The sequence below is a fragment of the Poromitra crassiceps genome, assembly GCF_964638095.1.
Source record: "Poromitra crassiceps genome assembly, contig: HAP1_SCAFFOLD_1667, whole genome shotgun sequence".
Classification (NCBI taxonomy): Eukaryota; Metazoa; Chordata; class Actinopteri; order Beryciformes; family Melamphaidae; genus Poromitra; species Poromitra crassiceps.
The window spans coordinates 4,015-25,000 of NW_028150747.1; the positions used below are offsets into that span (position 1 = coordinate 4,015).

Below are 20,986 nucleotides of genomic sequence, written 5' to 3' on the forward strand. Positions count from 1 at the left end.
GTATTGCATACATCAGAAATACTTACATATCATTACAGATGTGTAGAATATACATAAACTACATCACATATTATGTGTATATACCATTACCATATCTTATATATATAATTATACATATAACTACTACCATCACCATATATATTATATATTATCACAGTAGTAAGTGCTGTTTTACCAATAATTTAAAATGTTTTTTGCTTTTCTTTTGTGTAATATATGTGGGAAGGGTGTTCCATTCCTGCATACCTCTAAACATGACAGTTCTTTTCATCGCATTTGTTCTAACTACTGGAAGTGTAAAACCTCCTGCAGTAGCATGTCTAGTTGAGTATGTGTGCCTGTTATGACTTAGAGTTACATTTTCATACAGAGATAAGGGGTCTTTAGTGTTAAGAATATTCCACATAAACATAAGAAGTGAATAGAGTAGTCTATTTTTTACAAATGACCAATCCAAGGAGCTGTGCATGGCTGACACATTTGTTTTATGATCACAACGAAGTGCAATCCTAGCTGCTTTATTTTGTACCATCTGCAGTCTCCTTAGATTGGTCACTGCAGCATTAGACCACACCACTGACAATAATCAAGATACGACAAAATTATAGCTTGAATAACCTGCTTTAGAATCACAGGCGACAGAAATTTTGCACGTCTTTTAACAACAAAAATCCCATTACCCATTTTAACTACAAGTTTATCAATGTGTTTTGACCAAGTTAATTTATTGTCTAATATAATTCCAAGGAGTTTTGTCTCCTGGACTTGATTGATTGTCACATTGTCTATTGAGAGTTTCAAGACCGGGTTTGAACTAAGGGCAATACTTGAACCAAATACAATGCTATTTGTTTTTGATGTATTTAATACAAGTTTATTATTTTTTATCCATTCAACTACTGATTTCAGTTCTGCGTCAAGGACAGTATTTAATTCATTTTCTGTGAACGCCGATGTGTATATAGTTGAATCATCTGCGTACATGGAGATGGAGGAGTTATTCAGTACAAGAGGCAGATCATTAGTGAAAATGGTGTAGAGAAAAGGTCCCAGGCAACTTCCTTGGGGCACTCCGCATCTTACTGATTTAGCTTGTGAATAACTACCATTAAAGAAAACTGTCTGTGAACGATTCGTTAAGTAGTTTCTTATCCATGGCTGGCTGAGAGAAACCATAATTTGCTAGTTTTCTCAGCAGCAATCCATGATCAATTACATCGAATGCTGCAGTAAAATCTAGCAGGACAGCCCCAGTCATTTTCTTCTTGTCAATTTCTCTCAGCCAGTCATCTGTCATTTGTGTTAAAGCAGTCGCTGTAGAACGTCCTTTTCTATATGCATGTTGAAATTCAGTGATTAGATTGTTGATGGAAAAATAGCATTGGATTTGTTCACATACAATTCTTTCAATTAATTTGCTCAAGACAGGCAGTAAACTTATCGGCCGACTATTCGGTCCTGAAAATGGCAGTTTTACATTTTTTGGGAGTGGTATCACTTTAGCAATTTTCCATTTTTCCGGACATACTGATTCAGAGAAGGATAGATTTATGATGTGACAGATTGCAGGGGCCACTACATCGGGTGATGATCAGAGGGGCGGAGTTTTTACCACCATCATTCATACAGGGACTGAAGAATGGGTAGAGTTTCTCAGTGAAGGTGCAGCCAGTAAAGGAGTAGATAAGAGCTGCAGCATCTACGTCATAAAAGAAGACCAGACCCTCCTCATAATCCACAAACACCCCCACCTTCTGAGGCTTCATCTTCAGAGAGAGGAGGACAGCAGGGTGAGCAGCAGCTTTGTACTCATTTCCATTCCTCAACACTATAGCCCAGAAGCCACCCTGTGGGCTCAGTGAGATGTGTTCCTTCCTGTTGATCGAGCCTCTGGTCACTCCTAAATCCCAGTCAGTCTTCCCTTTAACCTGAACCTCGTAGTAAAACCTTCCTGAAGAGAAGCTCTGCTTTCCTAAGACATTGAGACAAGCAGAGAATCTCTCTGGGTTGTCTGGGAGATTATTCTCTACATCACCATGATGTACTTGTTTCCCATCACCAGAGAGGATGAGTTGGGGATTTGCTGTATGAGGATCCAGAGTCACATCTATTGCATACTGCTGGACCCTCTTCAGCTCAGCCTCAAGCAGCTTCTCCATCTCTTTCCTGACAGTCTCCTCCAGCTGGGCCACAGCTCTCCTCACAGTCCCCTCATATGATGAACGATGGACACTGACCTCTGTCCAGTCCGTGGTGTGTGGAGGAGTATTCAGGGACAGGGATGTGAAGCTCTGGAGGAGGTGGATGTGGTCTTCAGTGCGTGACAGCTTCTCCACCTCAGCGGTTCTCTTCATCAGCTCAGAGATTTCGTGTTCCAGCTCTTTGATGAAGCCTTCAGCCTGTTTCTCTGTTGTTTTCTGCTTCCTTGCGATTGTCTCAATGAGCTCAGACAGGCCTCTCTCCACAGACTGCATCAGAGCAGTGAAGACCCGCACACTGTCTGCGATCTCTCTGTCTGCATCTTCCTTGCTGAGCTCGACTGAGTGTTTGATCTCCTGAATCTTCAGTCGTCTCTCCCGGATCTTCCGCTGAATTTCAGCCTCTGTCTTCCCCAGCTCGGCCTTCGTTCCTTCATACCCTTCCTTCAGAGGGACAAAGTGATGTGACTTGTGGTCTAAAACAAGGCAGAGCAGACACACACACATCTGGTCTGTCTTGCAGAACAGCTCAAGTGGTCTGTTGTGCTTCTTACACATCCTGTCTTCCAGGTTCTCCACAGGATCGATCAGCTTGTGTTTGATCATGCTTGTGATTCTCAGATGAGGCTCCAGGTGAGTCTCACAGTAGGAGGCCTGACACACCAGGCAGGACTTCAGGGCCTTCACTTTGGTCCCAGTGCAGATGTCACAGGGAACTTCTCCTGGTTTGGCACATGGTTGCTGTGGGCAGCTGCTGGCTTTCATCTGAGCTGACTTTCTGAACTGAGCAGCCATCTCAGATATGAAAGTGTTGACCTGCAGGTCAGGTCTCGTGTAGAAAAGCTTTTTACACATGGGACACTGGCATGGGACATTCATATCCCAGTGCTGTGTGATGCACTTCTTGCAGAAGTTGTGTCCACATGGTGTGGAGACTGGATCAGTGAACACATCCAGACAGATGGGACACCAAAACTGCTCTTCAGATAGGACACTGCTGGCAGCAGACATATCTAAGACCTAGATAGAATAGATTATTGGAATACCTATGATCAAAAGCCATTTTGAGTTATGTAGTTAAATTGCACTTCAGGGAAAACATAATTTGACACGTATATTGTATCAGTGCAAAATGAAAAGAGGGAAACATCCCATCTGGATACATACAGCTCAATGATGTGTCACTGCTGCTCTGTTTGAAACAGTAATTATATGATCTGCTGTACTCACCTGATTCTGCTGTATTGCTGAGAAAGACCTGATGAACTTAGGTTTAGTTTTCTTTTGAAAGAAAGAGAGAAACTCTTGTAACTGCAGCAGTGCTGTCGCTCTGAGTTACATTCAGTTTGACTTCAGGAATGTGATGCTGATACACCTGTCTTTCCAGTGTTGCTCCGCCTCTTACTGCAGGTAATGTTAATAATTGTGTTTTGTTTCCTCATTCAATGGACACGACTATAATGACACATCTGACCTAAATTATTTATATCTTATTTGTTTATGTCTTGTATATTTGTTCTGTATGTTTATTCTGTTCAATGTTACCTGAGCACCAACCACACCAAGACAATTTCCTAGTATGTGAAAACCATAGACTGTATGTGAAAACATACCTTGGCAATTAAAATAATTTTGATCATCTCATTCTCTGACCTCCCTGGATGGTGGAAAGGAAAACACATATTCCAAAATGTCATCACTGTATCAGTCGGGTGTGTTGTTGTCGTCACTCTTCATCTGCAGCTGCTCATATGGATTTAACCCCCCCCCCCCCCCCCAGAAGAAGAAGAAGAAGAACATTTGTAAATTTGAACCCAGAGGATAACACAAGAAAGTATTAATTAAAATACTTTTTTCCATTATGGCCCATTATTTCTTAATGTTTTTACTCATCACACTGACTGGTGAAACATATGAAACTAAGATTTAGATGTGTAAATGCTCCTTACTGGATCATGATTCATATTAAAGTGACATTATTGGAGTCTACCTGACCATCGTTCATCCTCTGATCCTCCAGGCACACAGCCGTTTCACCACATCCACTTTAGCTCTCTCACATCTGCAGACCTGAGCAGTCAGGAGAAGAGTTTAGGCCTGCAGTACTTACTGTTGAACAGTAGGCTAACCAAAGGATGAGCTTTTGTGGTTACTTTTTTCTACTAAAGATGGTAATCTACTTAACATTTCTCTGCTCCGAGATCCACACAGAAAAGGACGACGAGCAGCTGTGTCTAGATAGATTATCTCTCAATCAGTTCACAGAAAAGTGCATTTGACATTTCATCCAATGACTAAATGTTGTAAACACGATCCACTCCGACTTGTTCAGACGTGCAACTGAACAAAAACATAGCCAAAGACTGTGACTCACACAGGGGCATGAATACAGACAGTGTGGTGGCACTGGGGTCCCTGGGGTGGAGGGGCCCATGGAGAGAGCAGCCTCTCCATCAACGTACTGGGCAGAGAACGGGCCCTTGCTAATTAATCAAATTGCCACCTCCGTGTTCAATTAAGTACACACGTTCAGCACCATGGAGAGCTCCAGAGTGGAGCAGCACACAGGTTGAGCACAGTTTAAGTCAGCCAGTGAACGCTGGAGCAGCACACAGGTGCTCCAGAGTGCAGCAGCACACAGGTGAGCTGAGTTGTATTCAGCCACTGAAGAGGACTATATGAAACCACTCTGGGGAGAGAGAGGAGAGGCTGCATGCCAACTCTGTGAGTGAGGCCTGACTAAATGACCAGTCACACAGGGACGAGTATTCCACTAGTATATACAGTATGTACAGAAAACAATATACATGTCATTTGAAATCATTTTGAGTGGCCAAAATTTATTTTTATTAGCAAATATATATATATATATATATATATATTATGTTGTGCATGGGGAGAAAATATGACAATATACCAATGTCATTAATATGTAAGTGTAACCGAGGTGAATCAGCGTTGATTCCTCGTTAGTCCAATGAGGTAGCGACTAGCGAGTGGATTGGTTAAACTCACTCCCCAGTATAAAGGCATGTTAATTAGCTCCGCCAAGGGAGCTAGGTCTCTTGGCGCAGTGGTTAGTGTCTTTGACTCCCAAGCCGAAGGTCGGCGGTTCGTATCCACCCCTGGGCAAGCCCTTAACATGGGTTGCTGCAAGTACCACCTACACAATGCCGTTACATAAGTTCTCTGAGCCATGATTTGAGTAAAATTGTTATTTATTCACATTGTCAATTAGACATGGAAACAGAATACAACCCTAAAGTTAAAATAAAATTAAACACTTCAATGCTCCCATAATATTCCGCTCATCAGTGTGTTTGTGGCATTGAGTTTATAGTGACTCATCATCATCATCATATTCAAGATTAAGTAACACATTTCCCAGACAAGTATTGTTTTTTGTCCTCTCTTGCACACAGTAGTTTCTCTTTCTTCTCTCCAAACCCCCCTCTGTCTCTCACTGTTCATCTTGAAGCATCTGTTCCAGCTCTTCGATTAAGCCTTCAGCCTGTTTCTCTGCGATCTCTCTGTCTGCATCTTCCTTGCTGAGCTCTACGGACTGTTTGATCTCCTGCATCTTCAGTTGTCCCTCTTGGACCATCTGCTGGATTTCAGCTTCTGTCTTCTGTCTACTCACTGACTTTCTGAACTGAGCAGCCATCTCAGATATGAAAGTATTGACTGGCAGCTTAGGTCTTCTGTCAAATACCTCTTGACACATGGGACACTGGCATGGGACATTCATATGCCAGTATAGAGTGATGCAGTTTTTGCAGAAGTTGTCTCCACATGGTATGGTGACTGGATCAATGAACACATCCAGACAGATAGAACACAGAAAGTGCTCTTCAGATAGGAGACAGCTGGCATAAGACATATCTAACACTGAGACCACTAGCTAAGGTCACCCCTTTTACAACCTCAGCAGGGAAGGATTTATGACATCACTGTTGACATCCCAATTCATCATGACATCACTGATGATGTCATAATGTTATGATCTATCATCAGTAAATAAATGGGAGCTAGGGCTCTGTCTGTCTGTCTGTTTCTGTGTTTCTCTGTCTCTCTGTCTGTCCCATGTCCCACTGTGATTATCCCACTGTGATGTCTTAAATCCCACTGTGACATCATCAGTGATGACATAAATCCCACTGTGACATAATCAGTGATGTCATGAATCTCAGTGAAGTGTTACATCATCAGTGATGTCATAAATCCCACTGTGAGATCATCAGTGATCAGTGATGTCACAAAAAATAAGTCGGAGTCTGGCTTCAGACCCGCCTCTTCATCCACCATGGACAGCTGTATGTTGCCAGCTGCAGGACACGTGATCCAGCATATCTGAAGTATGCCATCAAGGAGCATGCGAGCTGCAGGGCCAGCTGGGCGAGCTGCAGGGTGTGCGAGGCCGCACAGCGGGCGAGCCTAGGAGTCGAGCGCGCCACGTCAGGTCCTGGTGGATGTTAACTCCCAGGTACTTGAAGCTATCCACCCTCCCCACCATTGTGCTGTTGATGGTGAGTGGGGTGTGAGTCTCTCTCTCCTTCCTGTAATCCACCATGACCTCCTTGGTCTTAGAGACATTCAGGGAGAGGTGGTTGTCCTGGCACCACTGTTCCACTGTCACCGTTAGAGATGCTCGGCCCAGTTGCACAAAGCACCTTAGGTTAAGGTTCCCCTTAGAGTCAGAGTTAAGGTGTCCATAAAATAGAATTCGCTGCACAAAACACCCTTAGATGTTCTCCATAATGTTAAATATTTTAAGGAAAACATAAGCACAGGATATAAGGGTGTTTTGTGCAGCCGATTCTATTTTATGGACACCTTAACTCTGACTCTAAGGGAAATCTTAACCTAAGGTGCTTTGTGCAACTGGGCCGAGAGAGGCCCATGACCGGTGTGTCCGAGTGTGTCGTCTGCAACTTGAAGTCTGTGTCGCCACTCGCCACGCAGTCGTGACTCGTGGGTGTAGAAGTCATACCAGAAGGGGCTGGAAACACAGCCCTGGGCGCTTCTATATTAAGTTCTAACGTAAGTTCAGTCAGGAAGACTATAATCTGCACTTTACACTTCCTCACTTCACTTCTTATTTCTCCACCCTTCAATTCACTCACACTCTCCAAATAAACTGTCAATTTCCGGGCTTCAATTGAATAATGGGACTGTTTGCCGCCTAGTCTCTTTTAACCAATAGGATAGCGTCACATCACTGCTCACATCACCTCTCACCCCACACACCTCCAGTGTAAGCCTATCACATTATTTCTCACTCCCATTGTAAGCCAATCTCTTGGCGGCGGTCTCCTTAAATGTTGTCTCATTCAGCCTCTCAACACCGATGCTGTCAGTCTCGCACCCTCCACCTCCCCCTCTCCTCCCGGTCATCACAGACCTATCCGATTCTTCAGTCTGAAGAGTCTCATCATGATGAGTCGCAGAAGGAGAGGGATCATCACCACCACCACCACCACCAGTATCTAGACTCCACAGGGGGATATATCTGGATGCATCTCTGGGCTGATGCAGCTCTCTCAAGATCTCCCTGCGGTGTCTAACCGCCAAAGACTAATAACAATACCTTATTCTCATCATACTTTCTTTAATGCATCATTCACTTTATTGTAATAAATATTATTTTATTAATTCACTAGTCTCTCCTGATTGAAATGCGGATGGTCATACACACACACACACACACACACACACACACACACACACACACACACACACACACACACACACACACACACACACACACACCAGGACCATGTACAAAAATGATAATAAACTCATAATCTAAGTCCAGTTTCAAAGCAATTTCAATGCAATCGATATGCTGTGATTTGTAAAAACAACAGAAGGGGGATATTTTGTTGGTATGCATTTCTTTCTTACATAAGAAGTCAAATTAAAAATTGCCAACTCCATAGCATAGGCTACTGTATTTCCCCCAAAATAATTATATCCATAGAGAGAGAGGGGGGGGGGGGGGAGAGAGAGAGATCCAGGAGAAAACCATGGGATTGAGCATATCTCTGCGCAAGCGGCACAAATGTCCAATTTCTGCGTTATAGTATATCCAATCCAGGCTGAATCTGATCCAGGCTGAATCTGTATAAGAAATACATTTCCAGTGTTTGTCAGGAACTTTGGCTGCTGCCTCTCATGTATCGATTTCAGTCTGTGTTTCAATTTGTGAACAGCCATCTGTCTGGGCTGACTCTGTCCCACTCCACCTCTGGTAGTCGGACGCAGCCGCTCCGAGCCGCTAGAGGTCGCTATTGTTGTACGTGTTTTGACCATCTTGGTGAGAAGTTGAGAACATGCAGTCTACTAGCTGTTAGTTCAAAGAGGTTAACTCACATAGGCTATACTTTGTCGTGCTGTTGGGTGCAATATCTCGCACATGAATAAGTTTGCCCGGGGTACAGGCCAGGATTACATTTTAATCACATACCTTCAAATTCTACTCTCGGAGAATCGACCTGTCTCTTTAAATGTGTCACACGCTGCGACTTTAGAGCATGCGTAGGAAGAGGCAGCAACAGCCCTTCTGAAAAACAACAACAATCACTACTACAACAAGGCTGGGGAAAGTGATGGCTTCGTGAAGCCACCTCTCTGCCTTTAACCACAGTGCAAATTTCAGGCCAACTGTTGCTATTTCTACTGAAGATTGATATATCGATGGTGCCGAGCCCATGAACCTGGCTAGTCAAAGCGGGGGTGCTGGCGGAAGCCAGCTCCTCTTCGCCAACTTTAACCAGGACAACACGTAAGGAGGCCGGGGAGTGAACAGGGATCGGACGGCCTATGATGCTGTCAAGCTAGCTGACGTTAGCTTGCTATGTGTGGATTATCATTTGGGCCCCTCACGGGTGATTGAGCTAGATGTCAACTAGTTGGGAGGTGGCTCCACAGATTTAAGAGAACTACGGCCGCTAACATTACGTAGCTAACGTTAAGTTAATTGAAACGGACACACTTGATTCCCCGCCGTCAACAGCCTTGCTACTAGCTAGCGGTACCAGCATGGTGTTGTGTGGGCTAACTTTAGCCGTTATTAACGTTCACACAGGTATCATGATGTAACGTGTACGCTTTCTGAAGTGAAGCTAGTTATGATGATTAATACGGTAATCTAACGGTAGATGTGTGTAGCTAACGTAGCGTGCTTTATTTTTGGTTGCCGCCTAACGTTAACTATCATTGCTAACGCTATGAGAGTTGTGACGGCAGCTGGGTTACTGTTTTTAACAGAACACCCCATTCCCATAGTGTTTTGGTTTGGTGAATATGTAGCCATGGTTTTAAAGGACATTTCGCTAAGTCTGCTTGTGACTGCCCTGGCCTGGACCAGTGGTTCTCAAAGTGGGGTTCTCCTGCGACCCACCTGTGCGTCCCGAACCAGTCTTTGGGAAACACTGCTTTAGGGGGTCCCCAGTCAAAAGGGAAATACTCCCCCCACACACACTATAATTCCATCCATAAGTAACAGAATGAAATGACTGTATTTTGGTCATGGGGTTCATACACTTTCTATAATAAAACATCTTATCAGAGGTGGGACCCTGGGACAAGATCTTATCAAATGGGTGTCCGTGGTCTAATTTGTGTCAGTTTAGGGGTCCTTAATGTGGAAAAAGTTGGGAGAACTAGACCACAGAGGCCTGATGTCATTGCAACACATCCCCTGTCGTGTGACCACTCTCACAGTCTGACTACATCCTGTGACCGAGGAGAGTCAGAGACAGGGACTGGAATCAAGTCTGCAGCTAAATGATCCCTCTGTGGTGTCTTTCCAAAGGAATTCCATGTACATCAATAACAATGTTGGATGCTGTGTATAATTCTGCCCCATCTTACTGGAGTTCTGATTGATAAATGCAGTTAGCATGTGTATTTCTATCTTTTCTATAGGTCCTTAGCTGTTGGCACCACATCGGGATACAAATTTTTCTCCCTGTCGTCTGTGGACAAATTGGAGCAGATTTATGAATGTAGTGAGTATGCCTCTCTAAGCCCTGTCCTTCCTCATGAATACCCCCATACCTGCTGTCTGCATCCTACTCATTCCGTCAGTGGGCTGACTGGGTACAAAGAGTACATCCATACTTAGTCTGTAAGTGCTGTAAGGTTATCGGCTAATCATATGTAATGCATGATGTCCAAGACAGGCCACAATCACTGCATTAGAGCCTCGCAGATACTTTAAATATTAATAAAGAGTGCCTTGCTAATGCAGAACTAATACTGGTCCTCACATCAAGCTACCTCCCAATGGATCTACATACACTTGATCTAGAACTCGCTCCATCCATCCACTCAAGATGCACAGTGTGCTAGAGCAGGGCTTTTCAAAGTCTGACACTGTGGGCGCCACCCCCTCAGACAAAGCTTGGAAAAAGGCACCCAAGTTTTACCTGCTTATTTTTGCTCAATTCCTGGATGCCTTTGGGATCATGATTATGACACACACACCAATTGAGCCACGATAGCCTGATATTGCCGTTAGGGCTGGGTATTGGCAAGGATCTCACGATACGATACGCATCACGATACTTGGGTCACGATATGATTGTATCACGATATATATTGCGATATTCTACAGAATTTACTCAAAATTAAATAATAGAGCTAAAGATACAACAAACACACTGTGTACCACCCAGGTAGTGTAATAATATGTACATCACTTTATACTGATAAGTTAGTGGACAAATTTAGTCAAAACTACTGATTGTTGAGTGTTACTGAACGCATCGATATGGGAAATATCGATGCAGTTATCGATTAGGGGTGGGAATCACCAGATGCAGAGGCCTGGCATGGCATGGCCTGCAAAACAAAAAAACAAAACAAAAATGAATATCGCGATACTTGGCGTCCAAGTATCGATACAGTATCGGGAAATAAAATATTGCGATATATTGCCGTATCGATTATATTGCCCAGCCCTAATTGCCGTTTGACGTACTTCAGTCTGAAGGCATCTATTAGTTTCTGACTGGGAAAGTGAGAAAAACAATCAAATTTCGGCAAAGCTGCTGTATCTCTGAATGATCTCTTTAACCAGATCACACACGTTTATTGATCTATTCTATGTGATCTCCTTTTGATAACTAATATAAATGTGAAAAAAAATCCACCTCCATTCACTGAGCCTACCCTGAGATTCTCTACTACCCCGGGGCGGCCCGCCTCCCACTGTAAAAAACCCATGAGCTAGTGTGATGACGGCACATAGAACCACAGAAATACTGAACACACAGGCACCATTCTTATCGTACGATAGAAAGTTGATCAAAGAGCTTATTCACAGTCACTTTATTGTTTATGATTCAGCCTGTATGTGGTTATTTATGTGGTGCTTCCCCTCCCCTTCATTTACACCCTTAATTATTTGAAACCAAATGATTCCCACAAGCCCACATGAAGGCAGCAAGTGCGACATATGACATATAGCAAAGGAACGGTGTGTGCGTGTCTGTGTGTGTGTGTGTGTGTGTGTGTGTGTGTGTGTGTCCACAGCGGACACAGAGGACGTGTGTATTGTGGAGCGCCTTTTCTCCAGCAGCTTGGTGGCCATCGTCAGCCTGAAGGCCCCCAGGAAGCTCAAAGTCTGTCATTTCAAGAAGGGAACCGAGATCTGCAACTACTCGTACTCCAACACCATACTGGCCGTCAAACTCAACAGACAGGTAAGGGGGGGCGGGGGAGACGTGGCGCACACAGCAGCTGTCTCTGTCTGTCTCTCTGTCCAACTCCAAAACATGCATGGGTGTTCCAGTGGCGTGGTTGAATTGTGTTGTGCTGACCTGAGATAGCGATGACGTGGATGCTGCGTGGTGTTCCCTCTGCAGAGGCTGATCGTGTGTCTGGAGGAGTCACTGTACATCCACAACATCCGCGACATGAAAGTGCTGCACACCATCAGAGAGACCCCGCCCAACCCGTCAGGTGACGCTGCTGAACAATGGCGAGCGTTGCTGTCAACGTGGCGTCTGTGACACTTGACAGCTTGACAACATCATCTAAAACCTGCATGCCCACCATTTAAAGCAGAGCCTCCCTCAAGGCCCTCGGTATAGAGGTGGTTTCGAGTGGATCAGGGCTAAAATACATTGAAATACTGGTGAAACGGTTACGCATAATTCGAAACGTGCATGTGTTCAAGAGCCATGGATTTGATTTTCCCTCACGTTTCCTCAGTCGACTTCTGAAACGCTTCTATTTCTTATGAGAAAAGCAACAGAAATCTGATTGGTGCCCAATTAATTAGATCGCCACATATTTGATTCAATATTTCTGTTTGGTTAAAAAGTAATTTTGGATTTCTGAAGTTCAGATAAATATGGTTCTTTTGTATTGTATCTTATCCACCTTCGTCTGACTGTGTGTGTGTGTGTGTGTGTGTGTGTGTGTGTGTGTGTGTGTGTGTGTGTGTGTGTGTGTGTGTGTGTGTGTGTGTACGCTCTGCAGGATTGTGTGCCCTTTCCATCAGTAATGACAACTGTTACCTGGCGTATCCAGGCAGTGCTACGATAGGAGAGGTCCAAGTGTTCGACACAGTCAACCTGGTAGGTCAACACACACACACACTATTCTCCACTACTATATCCTTCTCCTCAACTTGCTCTAATATGAGCTTGTCTTGAAATAAATCCTTTGCGCCTTTTCTCTTGAACTCTTCTTTCTTTACACACCACTTCTCCATCATACATAACCATTCTCTACCCAGAAGCGTTTTTACTTCATGTGTGGTCGAGGTGCTGTGACTTTGAATTGTGTGTTCCTGGCTATTGCTTTGTTGTAATGTTGCACATCTAATCATTGACGCTTATTTTGAAGTTTCACTTATTGTATAAGAGCATAAACTATAAATGCTTAAAATGTATATTGGAACTGTTGCAGTTCTATAAACATATAGACAGCATGGCTGACAACAACAGGCCGTTCTATAAACATATAGACAGCATGACTGACAACAGACAGTTCAAGATTCAAGATTTATTAAGTGTCCCAAAAGGGCAATTTGGGTTAATACAAAGTACATACATAAAAACAAATAAGACAAATAAAAACATAAGAACAGTCTAGAGCAGCAGTTTAAAGTGCAACACATGTTGCACTATATGTTCTATAAACATATAGACAGCATGACTGACAACAGACAGTTCTATTAACATATAGACAGCATAACTGACAACAACAGACAGTTCTATTAACATATAGACAGCATAACTGACAACAACAGACAGTTCTATTAACATATAGACAGCATAACTGACAACAACAGACAGTTCTATTAACATATAGACAGCATGACTGACAACAACAGACAGTTCTATAAACATATAGACAGCATAACTGACAACAACAGACAGTTCTATTAACATATAGACAGCATGACTGACAACAACAGACAGTTCTATTAACATATAGACAGCATAACTGACAACAACAGACAGTTCTATAAACATATAGACAGCATAACTGACAACAACAGACAGTTCTATTAACATATAGACAGCATAACTGACAACAACAGACAGTTCTATTAACATATAGACAGCATGACTGACAACAACAGACAGTTCTATTAACATATAGACAGCATAACTGACAACAACAGACAGTTATATTAACATATAGACAGCATAACTGACAACAACAGACAGTTCTATTAACATATAGACAGCATAACTGACAACAACAGACAGTTCTATAAACATATAGACAGCATAACTGACAACAACAGACAGTTCTATTAACATATAGACAGCATGACTGACAACAACAGACAGTTCTATAAACATATAGACAGCATTACTGACAACAACAGACAATTCTATTAACATATAGACAGCATAACTGACAACAACAGACAGTTCTATTAACATATAGACAGCATAACTGACAACAACAGACAGTTCTATTAACATATAGACAGCATTACTGACAACAACAGACAGTTATATTAACATATAGACAGCATTACTGACAACAACAGACAGTTCTATTAACATATAGACAGCATTACTGACAACAACAGACAGTTCTATAAACATATAGACAGCATGACTGACAACAACAGACAGTTCTATAAACATATAGACAGCATGACTGACAACAACAGACAGTTCTATTAACATATAGACAGCATTACTGACAACAGACAGACAGGTCAGTGACTGTGTGTAACAAGTCATTTGTCTCTAATAAGTGTGTATTGGTCAGTGACTGTGTGTAACACTGCGCTCGTGTGTCTTTGTTTCCAGCGTGCGGCTAACATGATCCCAGCTCATGACAGCCCCCTAGCTGCTCTGGCTTTTGATGCTAGTGGAACCAAGCTGGCCACAGCCTCGGAGAAGGTAGGGCAGTTACACCTGTCTGTTGAGAAGGTAGGGCAGTTAACATCTGTCTGTTGTTCATGTAGGGCAGATACACCTGTCTGTTCATGTGGATGCTTTGTGGTTTTAATTGAACAGGGTGTATTTCTGGATGTGTTTTGTGCCTCTGCGAACAGGCGTTTCTGTTGTCGCTTCCTCTTCGTGTCTCACTGCCTCCTTCTCTGCTGTGTGTCTCTCGTGTCTCACTGCCTCCTTCTCTGCTGTGTATCTCGTGTCTCACTGCCTCCTTCTCTGCTGTGTGTCTCTCGTGTCTCACTGCCTCCTTCTCTGCTGTGTGTCTCTCGTGTCTCACTGCCTCCTTCTCTGCTGTGTATCTCGTGTCTCACTGCCTCCTTCTCTGCTGTGTGTATCTCGTGTCTCACTGCCTCCTTCTCTGCTGTGTGTCTCTCGTGTCTCACTGCCTCCTTCTCTGCTGTGTCTCTCGTGTCTCACGGCCTCCTTCTCTGCTGTGTATCTCGTGTCTCACTGCCTCCTTCTCTGCTGTGTCTCTCGTGTCTCACTGCCTCCTTCTCTGCTGTGTGTCTCTTGTGTCTCACTGCCTCCTTCTCTGCTGTGTCTCTCGTGTCTCACGGCCTCCTTCTCTGCTGTGTGTCTCTTGTGTCTCACTGCCTCCTTCTCTGCTGTGTGTCTCTCGTGTCTCAATGCCTCCTTCTCTGCTGTGTCTCTCTCGTGTCTCACTGCCTCCTTCTCTGCTGTGTGTCTCTCGTGTCTCACGGCCTCCTTCTCTGCTGTGTGTCTCTCGTGTCTCACTGCCTCCTTCTCTGCTGTGTCTCTCGTGTCTCACTGCCTCCTTCTCTGCTGTGTGTCTCTCGTGTCTCACTGCCTCCTTCTCTGCTGTGTGTCTCTCGTGTCTCAATGCCTCCTTCTCTGCTGTGTCTCTCTCGTGTCTCACTGCCTCCTTCTCTGCTGTGTGTCTCTCGTGTCTCACTGCCTCCTTCTCTGCTGTGTCTCTCGTGTCTCACTGCCTCCTTCTCTGCTGTGTCTCTCGTGTCTCACTGCCTCCTTCTCTGCTGTGTGTCTCTCGTGTCTCACTGCCTCCTTCTCTGCTGTGTGTCTCTCGTGTCTCACTGCCTCCTTCTCTGCTGTGTCTCTCATGTCTCACTGCCTCCTTCTCTGCTGTGTCTCTCGTGTCTCACTGCCTCCTTCTCTGCTGTGTGTCTCTCGTGTCTGTCCCCTCTTCTCAGGGCACTGTGATCCGGGTCTTCTCCATCCCAGAGGGACAGAAGCTCTTCGAGTTTCGACGAGGAGTCAAGAGGTAGCGAGTGTTTGAAGATGACTCATCTGCTTCTGATGACATCTTTCACTGTAACGGACTAGCCTTCATCTCTTGAGTGTGATTCTGCCTATAGACTGACCAGTGTACACGTGTGTTTATGTGCTCGTTATGGCAGGTGTGATTCTGCCTATAGACTGACCAGTGTACACGTGTGTTTATGTGCTCGTTATGGCAGGTGTGATTCTGCCTATAGACTGACCAGTGTACACGTGTGTTTATGTGCTCGTTATGGCAGGTGTGATTCTGCCTATAGACTGACCAGTGTACACGTGTGTTTATGTGCTCGTTATGGCAGGTGTGATTCTGCCTATAGACTGACCAGTGTACACGTGTGTTTATGTGCTCGTTATGGCAGGTGTGATTCTGCCTATAGACTGACCAGTGTACACGTGTGTTTATGTGCTCGTTATGGCAGGTGTGATTATGCCTATAGACTGACCAGTGTACACGTGTGTTTATGTGCTCGTTATGGCAGGTGTGATTCTGCCCTTTAGACTGACCAGTGTACACGTGTGTTTATGTGCTCGTTATGGCAGGTGTGATTCTGCCTATAGACTGACCAGTGTACACGTGTGTTTATGTGCTCGTTATGGCAGGTGTGATTATGCCTATAGACTGACCAGTGTACATGTGTGTTTATGTGCTCGTTATGGCAGGTGTGATTCTGCCCTTTAGACTGACCAGTGTACACGTGTGTTTATGTGCTCGTTATGGCAGGTGTGATTCTGCCTATAGACTGACCAGTGTACACGTGTGTTTATGTGCTCGTTATGGCAGGTGTGATTCTGCCTATAGACTGACCAGTGTACACGTGTGTTTATGTGCTCGTTATGGCAGGTGTGATTCTGCCTATAGACTGACCAGTGTACACGTGTGTTTATGTGCTCGTTATGGCAGGTGTGATTATGCCTATAGACTGACCAGTGTACACGTGTGTTTATGTGCTCGTTATGGCAGGTGTGATTCTGCCCTTTAGACTGACCAGTGTACACGTGTGTTTATGTGCTCGTTATGGCAGGTGTGATTCTGCCTATAGACTGACCAGTGTACACGTGTGTTTATGTGCTCGTTATGGCAGGTGTGATTATGCCTATAGACTGACCAGTGTACATGTGTGTTTATGTGCTCGTTATGGCAGGTGTGATTCTGCCCTTTAGACTGACCAGTGTACACGTGTGTTTATGTGCTCGTTATGGCAGGTGTGATTCTGCCTATAGACTGACCAGTGTACACGTGTGTTTATGTGCTCGTTATGGCAGGTGTGATTATGCCTATAGACTGACCAGTGTACACGTGTGTTTATGTGCTCGTTATGGCAGGTGTGATTCTGCCTATAGACTGACCAGTGTACACGTGTGTTTATGTGCTCGTTATGGCAGGTGTGATTATGCCTATAGACTGACCAGTGTACACGTGTGTTTATGTGCTCGTTATGGCAGGTGTGATTATGCCTATAGACTGACCAGTGTACACGTGTGTTTATGTGCTCGTTATGGCAGGTGTGATTCTGCCCTTTAGACTGACCAGTGTACACGTGTGTTTATGTGCTCGTTATGGCAGGTGTGATTCTGCCTATAGACTGACCAGTGTACACGTGTGTTTATGTGCTCGTTATGGCAGGTGTGATTCTGCCTATAGACTGACCAGTGTACACGTGTGTTTATGTGCTCGTTATGGCAGGTGTGATTCTGCCTATAGACTGACCAGTGTACCGTAAATTTCGGACTATAAGCCGCGGCTTTTTCCCCGTTTTTTGGCCCTGCGGCTTATATAACGGTGCGGCTTATCTATGGATTTTTTCGGGGGAAAAAAAAAAAATTCTCTCTTCTTTAGCACTCTTTCTAACTATAAATCCACTTCTGTTTTAATTTCCTCTCTTGCCCTCTTTTCACCACACCGCGGACACTGTGTGCACTGTAAAAAAAAACACAGGTGGTGTTGTGTTATGTTGTTTTGTTGAAATGTTAATAAATGGGAGCTTCCTCAAACAGCCATCTCTTTCCCGACAATCCCCTCTGTGCATGAACCCTTACATATGGTAATTAAACATTAAAACACAATTAAAAAAAAAAAAACATTAAAACACCTGCGGCTTATAGTCCGGTGCGGCTTATATATGTAACAAACAGGCAATTTTGCTGCTGCGGCTTATACTCCGGTGCGGCTTATAGTGCGGAAATTACGGTACACATGTGTTTATGTACTCGTTATGGCAGGTGTGATTCTGCCTATAGACTGACCAGTGTACACGTGTGTTTATGTGCTCGTTATGGCAGGTGTGTGACCATCTGTTCGTTGGCGTTCAGTATGGAAGGCCTGTACCTGTCGGCCTCCAGCAACACGGAGACGGTCCACATTTTCAAACTAGAGACGCAGAAGGAGAAGTATGTGTACGTACCTTCCTACCTCCTCCTCATGCCACCAGATAGCCTCCAAGGCTTCTGAGAAACAAAGGCTTCTCATATATATATACTGTACAGTATATTGTGTGTGTGTGCGTGTGTGTGTCTGTGTGTGTGTGTGTGTAGGCCAGCGGAGGAGCCCACCACATGGGGAGGGTACCTGGGAAAGGTCCTCATGGCATCCACCAGTTACCTGCCGGCTCAGGTCACAGAGATGTTCACCCAGGGGCGAGCCTTTGCCACCGTGCGACTGCCCTTCTGCGCACACAAGAACATCTGCGCCTTAGCCCTGTGAGCGCACACATCTGTACATGCACACTGCTCACACACACATCTGTACATGCACACTGCTCACACACACATCTGTACATGCACACTGCTCACACATCTGTACATGCGCACTGCTCACACATCTGTACATGCACACTGCTCACACATCTGTACATGCACACTGCTCACACATCTGTACATGCACACTGCTCACACATCTGTACATGCACACTGCTCACACACACATCTGTACATGCACACTGCTCACACATGTTGCACTAGGGCTGCAATGAATGATTATTTTTATTGTCCATTAACCTGTCGATTATTTGTCGGGTCTAAAATGTCAGAAACTGGTGAAGAATGTCGCTCAGTGTTTCCAAAAGTCCAAGATGACTTGTTTTGTCCATAGCCCAAATATATTGACTTTACTGTCATAGAGGAGGAAAGAAACCAGAAAATATTCACATGTAAGAAGAAGCTGGAATCAGATAATTTTTTGCTTTTTTTCCCCCCTTAAAAAATTACTCAAATGGATTGTCGATTATCAAAATAGTTAGCGATTAATTTAATAGTTGACAACTAATTGATAAGTCTAATTGTTCCAGCTCTACGGTGTACATTCATTTACTTCATGACATGGCACACCAACAGGTGTGCCATGAGATCACCTGTCAATCAATCAGTGTGCCCGGTTGAGTACCGTGACGTTTTTCTCCTTGGATTTTCTGGTGATGAAGTTAGGCAGCGCTCTTGCTTCTGCTCATGCTAACAGTAACTATCCAGTTCTATTCATTCGAACTAACTGCCGCTGCTGCTCATACCAACTATCCAGTTATATTCATTCAAAATAACTGCCGCTGCTGCTCATGCTAACTATCAGTTCTATTCGTTCAAACTAACTGCTGCTGCTGCTCATGCTAACTATCAGTTCTATTCGTTCGAACTAACAGCTGTTGCTGCTCATGCTAACGGCTAACTATCAGTTATATTCATTCAAACTAACTGCTGCTGCTGCTCATGCTAAAAGCTAACTATCAGTTCTATTCATTCAAACTAACTGCTGCTGCTCATGCTAACTATCCAGTTCTATTCATTCAAACTAACTGCTGCTGCTCATGCTAACAGCTAACTATCAGTTATATTCATTCAAACTAACTGCTGCTGCTGCTCATGCTAACAGCTAACTATCAGTTCTATTCATTCAAACTAACTGCTGCTGCTGCTCATGCTAACAGCTAACTATCAATTTATATTAATTCAAACTAACTGCTGCTGCTGCTCATGCTAAAAGCTAACTATCAGTTCTATTCATTCAAACTAACTGCTGCTGCTGCTCATGCTAACTATCCAGTTCTATTCATTCAAACTTGCTGCTGCTGCTGCTCATGCTAACAGCTAACTATCAGTTATATTCATTCAAACGAACTGCTGCTGCTGCTCATGCTAACTATCCAGTTATATTCGTTCAAACTAACTGCTCTTGCTGCTCATGCTAACAGCTAACTATCAGTTATATTCATTCAAACTAACTGCTGTTGCTGCTTATGCTAACCGCTAACTATCAGTTCTATTCATTCAAACTAACTGCTGCTCATGCTAACAGCTAACTATCAGTTCTATCCATTCAAACTAACTGCTGCTGCTGCTCATGCTAACTATCCAGTTATATTCGTTCAAACTAACTGCTCTTGCTGCTCATGCTAACAGCTAACTATCAGTTATATTCATTCAAACTAACTGCTGTTGCTGCTTATGCTAACAGCTAACTATCAGTTCTATTCATTCAAACTAACTGCTGCTGCTGCTGCTGCTCATGCTAACAGCTAACTATCATTCTATTCATTCAAACTAACTGCTGCTGCTGCTCATGCTAACAGCTAACTATCAGTTATATTCATTCAAACTAACTGCTGTTGCTGCTTATGCTAACAGCTAACTATCAGTTATATTCATTCAAACTAACTGCTGCTGCTGCTCATGCTAACAGCTAACTATCAGTTCTATTCATTCAAACTAACTGCTGCTGCTGCGCATGCTAACTATCCAGTTCTATTCATTCAAACTAACTGCTGCTGCTGCTGCTCATGCTAACAGCTAACTATCAGTTATATTCATTCAAACTAACTGCTGCTGCTGCTCATGCTAACAGGTAACTATCAGTTCTATTCATTCAAACTAACTGCTGCTGCTGCTGCTCATGCTAACAGCTAACTATCAGTTCTATTCATTCAAACTAACTGCTGCTGCTGCTGCTCATACTAACAGCTAACTATCAGTCCTATTCATTCAAAGTAACTGCTGCTGCTGCTCATGCTAACTACCCAGTTCTATTCATTCAAACTAACTGCTGTTGCAGCTTCTGGTAAAAGTGAAAGGCATCACTGTTAAGAACAGCAAGTGTATAAGCTTTTCAGG

General features: G+C 43.8%; 2 protein-coding genes across 2 annotated transcripts in view; one reads left to right on the forward strand and one right to left on the reverse strand.

Annotated features, from left to right (window-relative positions):
* Positions 1–1,532: 1,532 nt before the first annotated feature.
* Positions 1,533–3,209, reverse strand: LOC310771981 (E3 ubiquitin-protein ligase TRIM21-like; the record flags this gene model as incomplete). The annotated part of the gene is made up of 1 exon (XM_083664467.1): positions 1,533–3,209. One exon carries the CDS (start codon positions 3,207–3,209, stop codon positions 1,533–1,535), a length of 1,677 nt encoding a protein of 558 aa, XP_083520593.1.
* A 5,577-nt stretch (positions 3,210–8,786) lies between these two features.
* Positions 8,787–20,986, forward strand: part of LOC310771982 (WD repeat domain phosphoinositide-interacting protein 2) — a gene marked incomplete at its 3' end in the record, with an annotated part of 12,751 nt that continues 551 nt past the window's right edge. The window contains exons 1-9 of the mRNA XM_083664468.1: positions 8,787–8,982; positions 10,128–10,210; positions 11,739–11,908; positions 12,071–12,167; positions 12,690–12,787; positions 14,489–14,581; positions 15,805–15,875; positions 18,173–18,286; positions 18,425–18,589. Of these exons, the coding sequence (XP_083520594.1) occupies positions 8,909–8,982; positions 10,128–10,210; positions 11,739–11,908; positions 12,071–12,167; positions 12,690–12,787; positions 14,489–14,581; positions 15,805–15,875; positions 18,173–18,286; positions 18,425–18,589 (965 nt within the window). The remainder of the gene's footprint in view (positions 8,983–10,127; positions 10,211–11,738; positions 11,909–12,070; positions 12,168–12,689; positions 12,788–14,488; positions 14,582–15,804; positions 15,876–18,172; positions 18,287–18,424; positions 18,590–20,986) is intronic.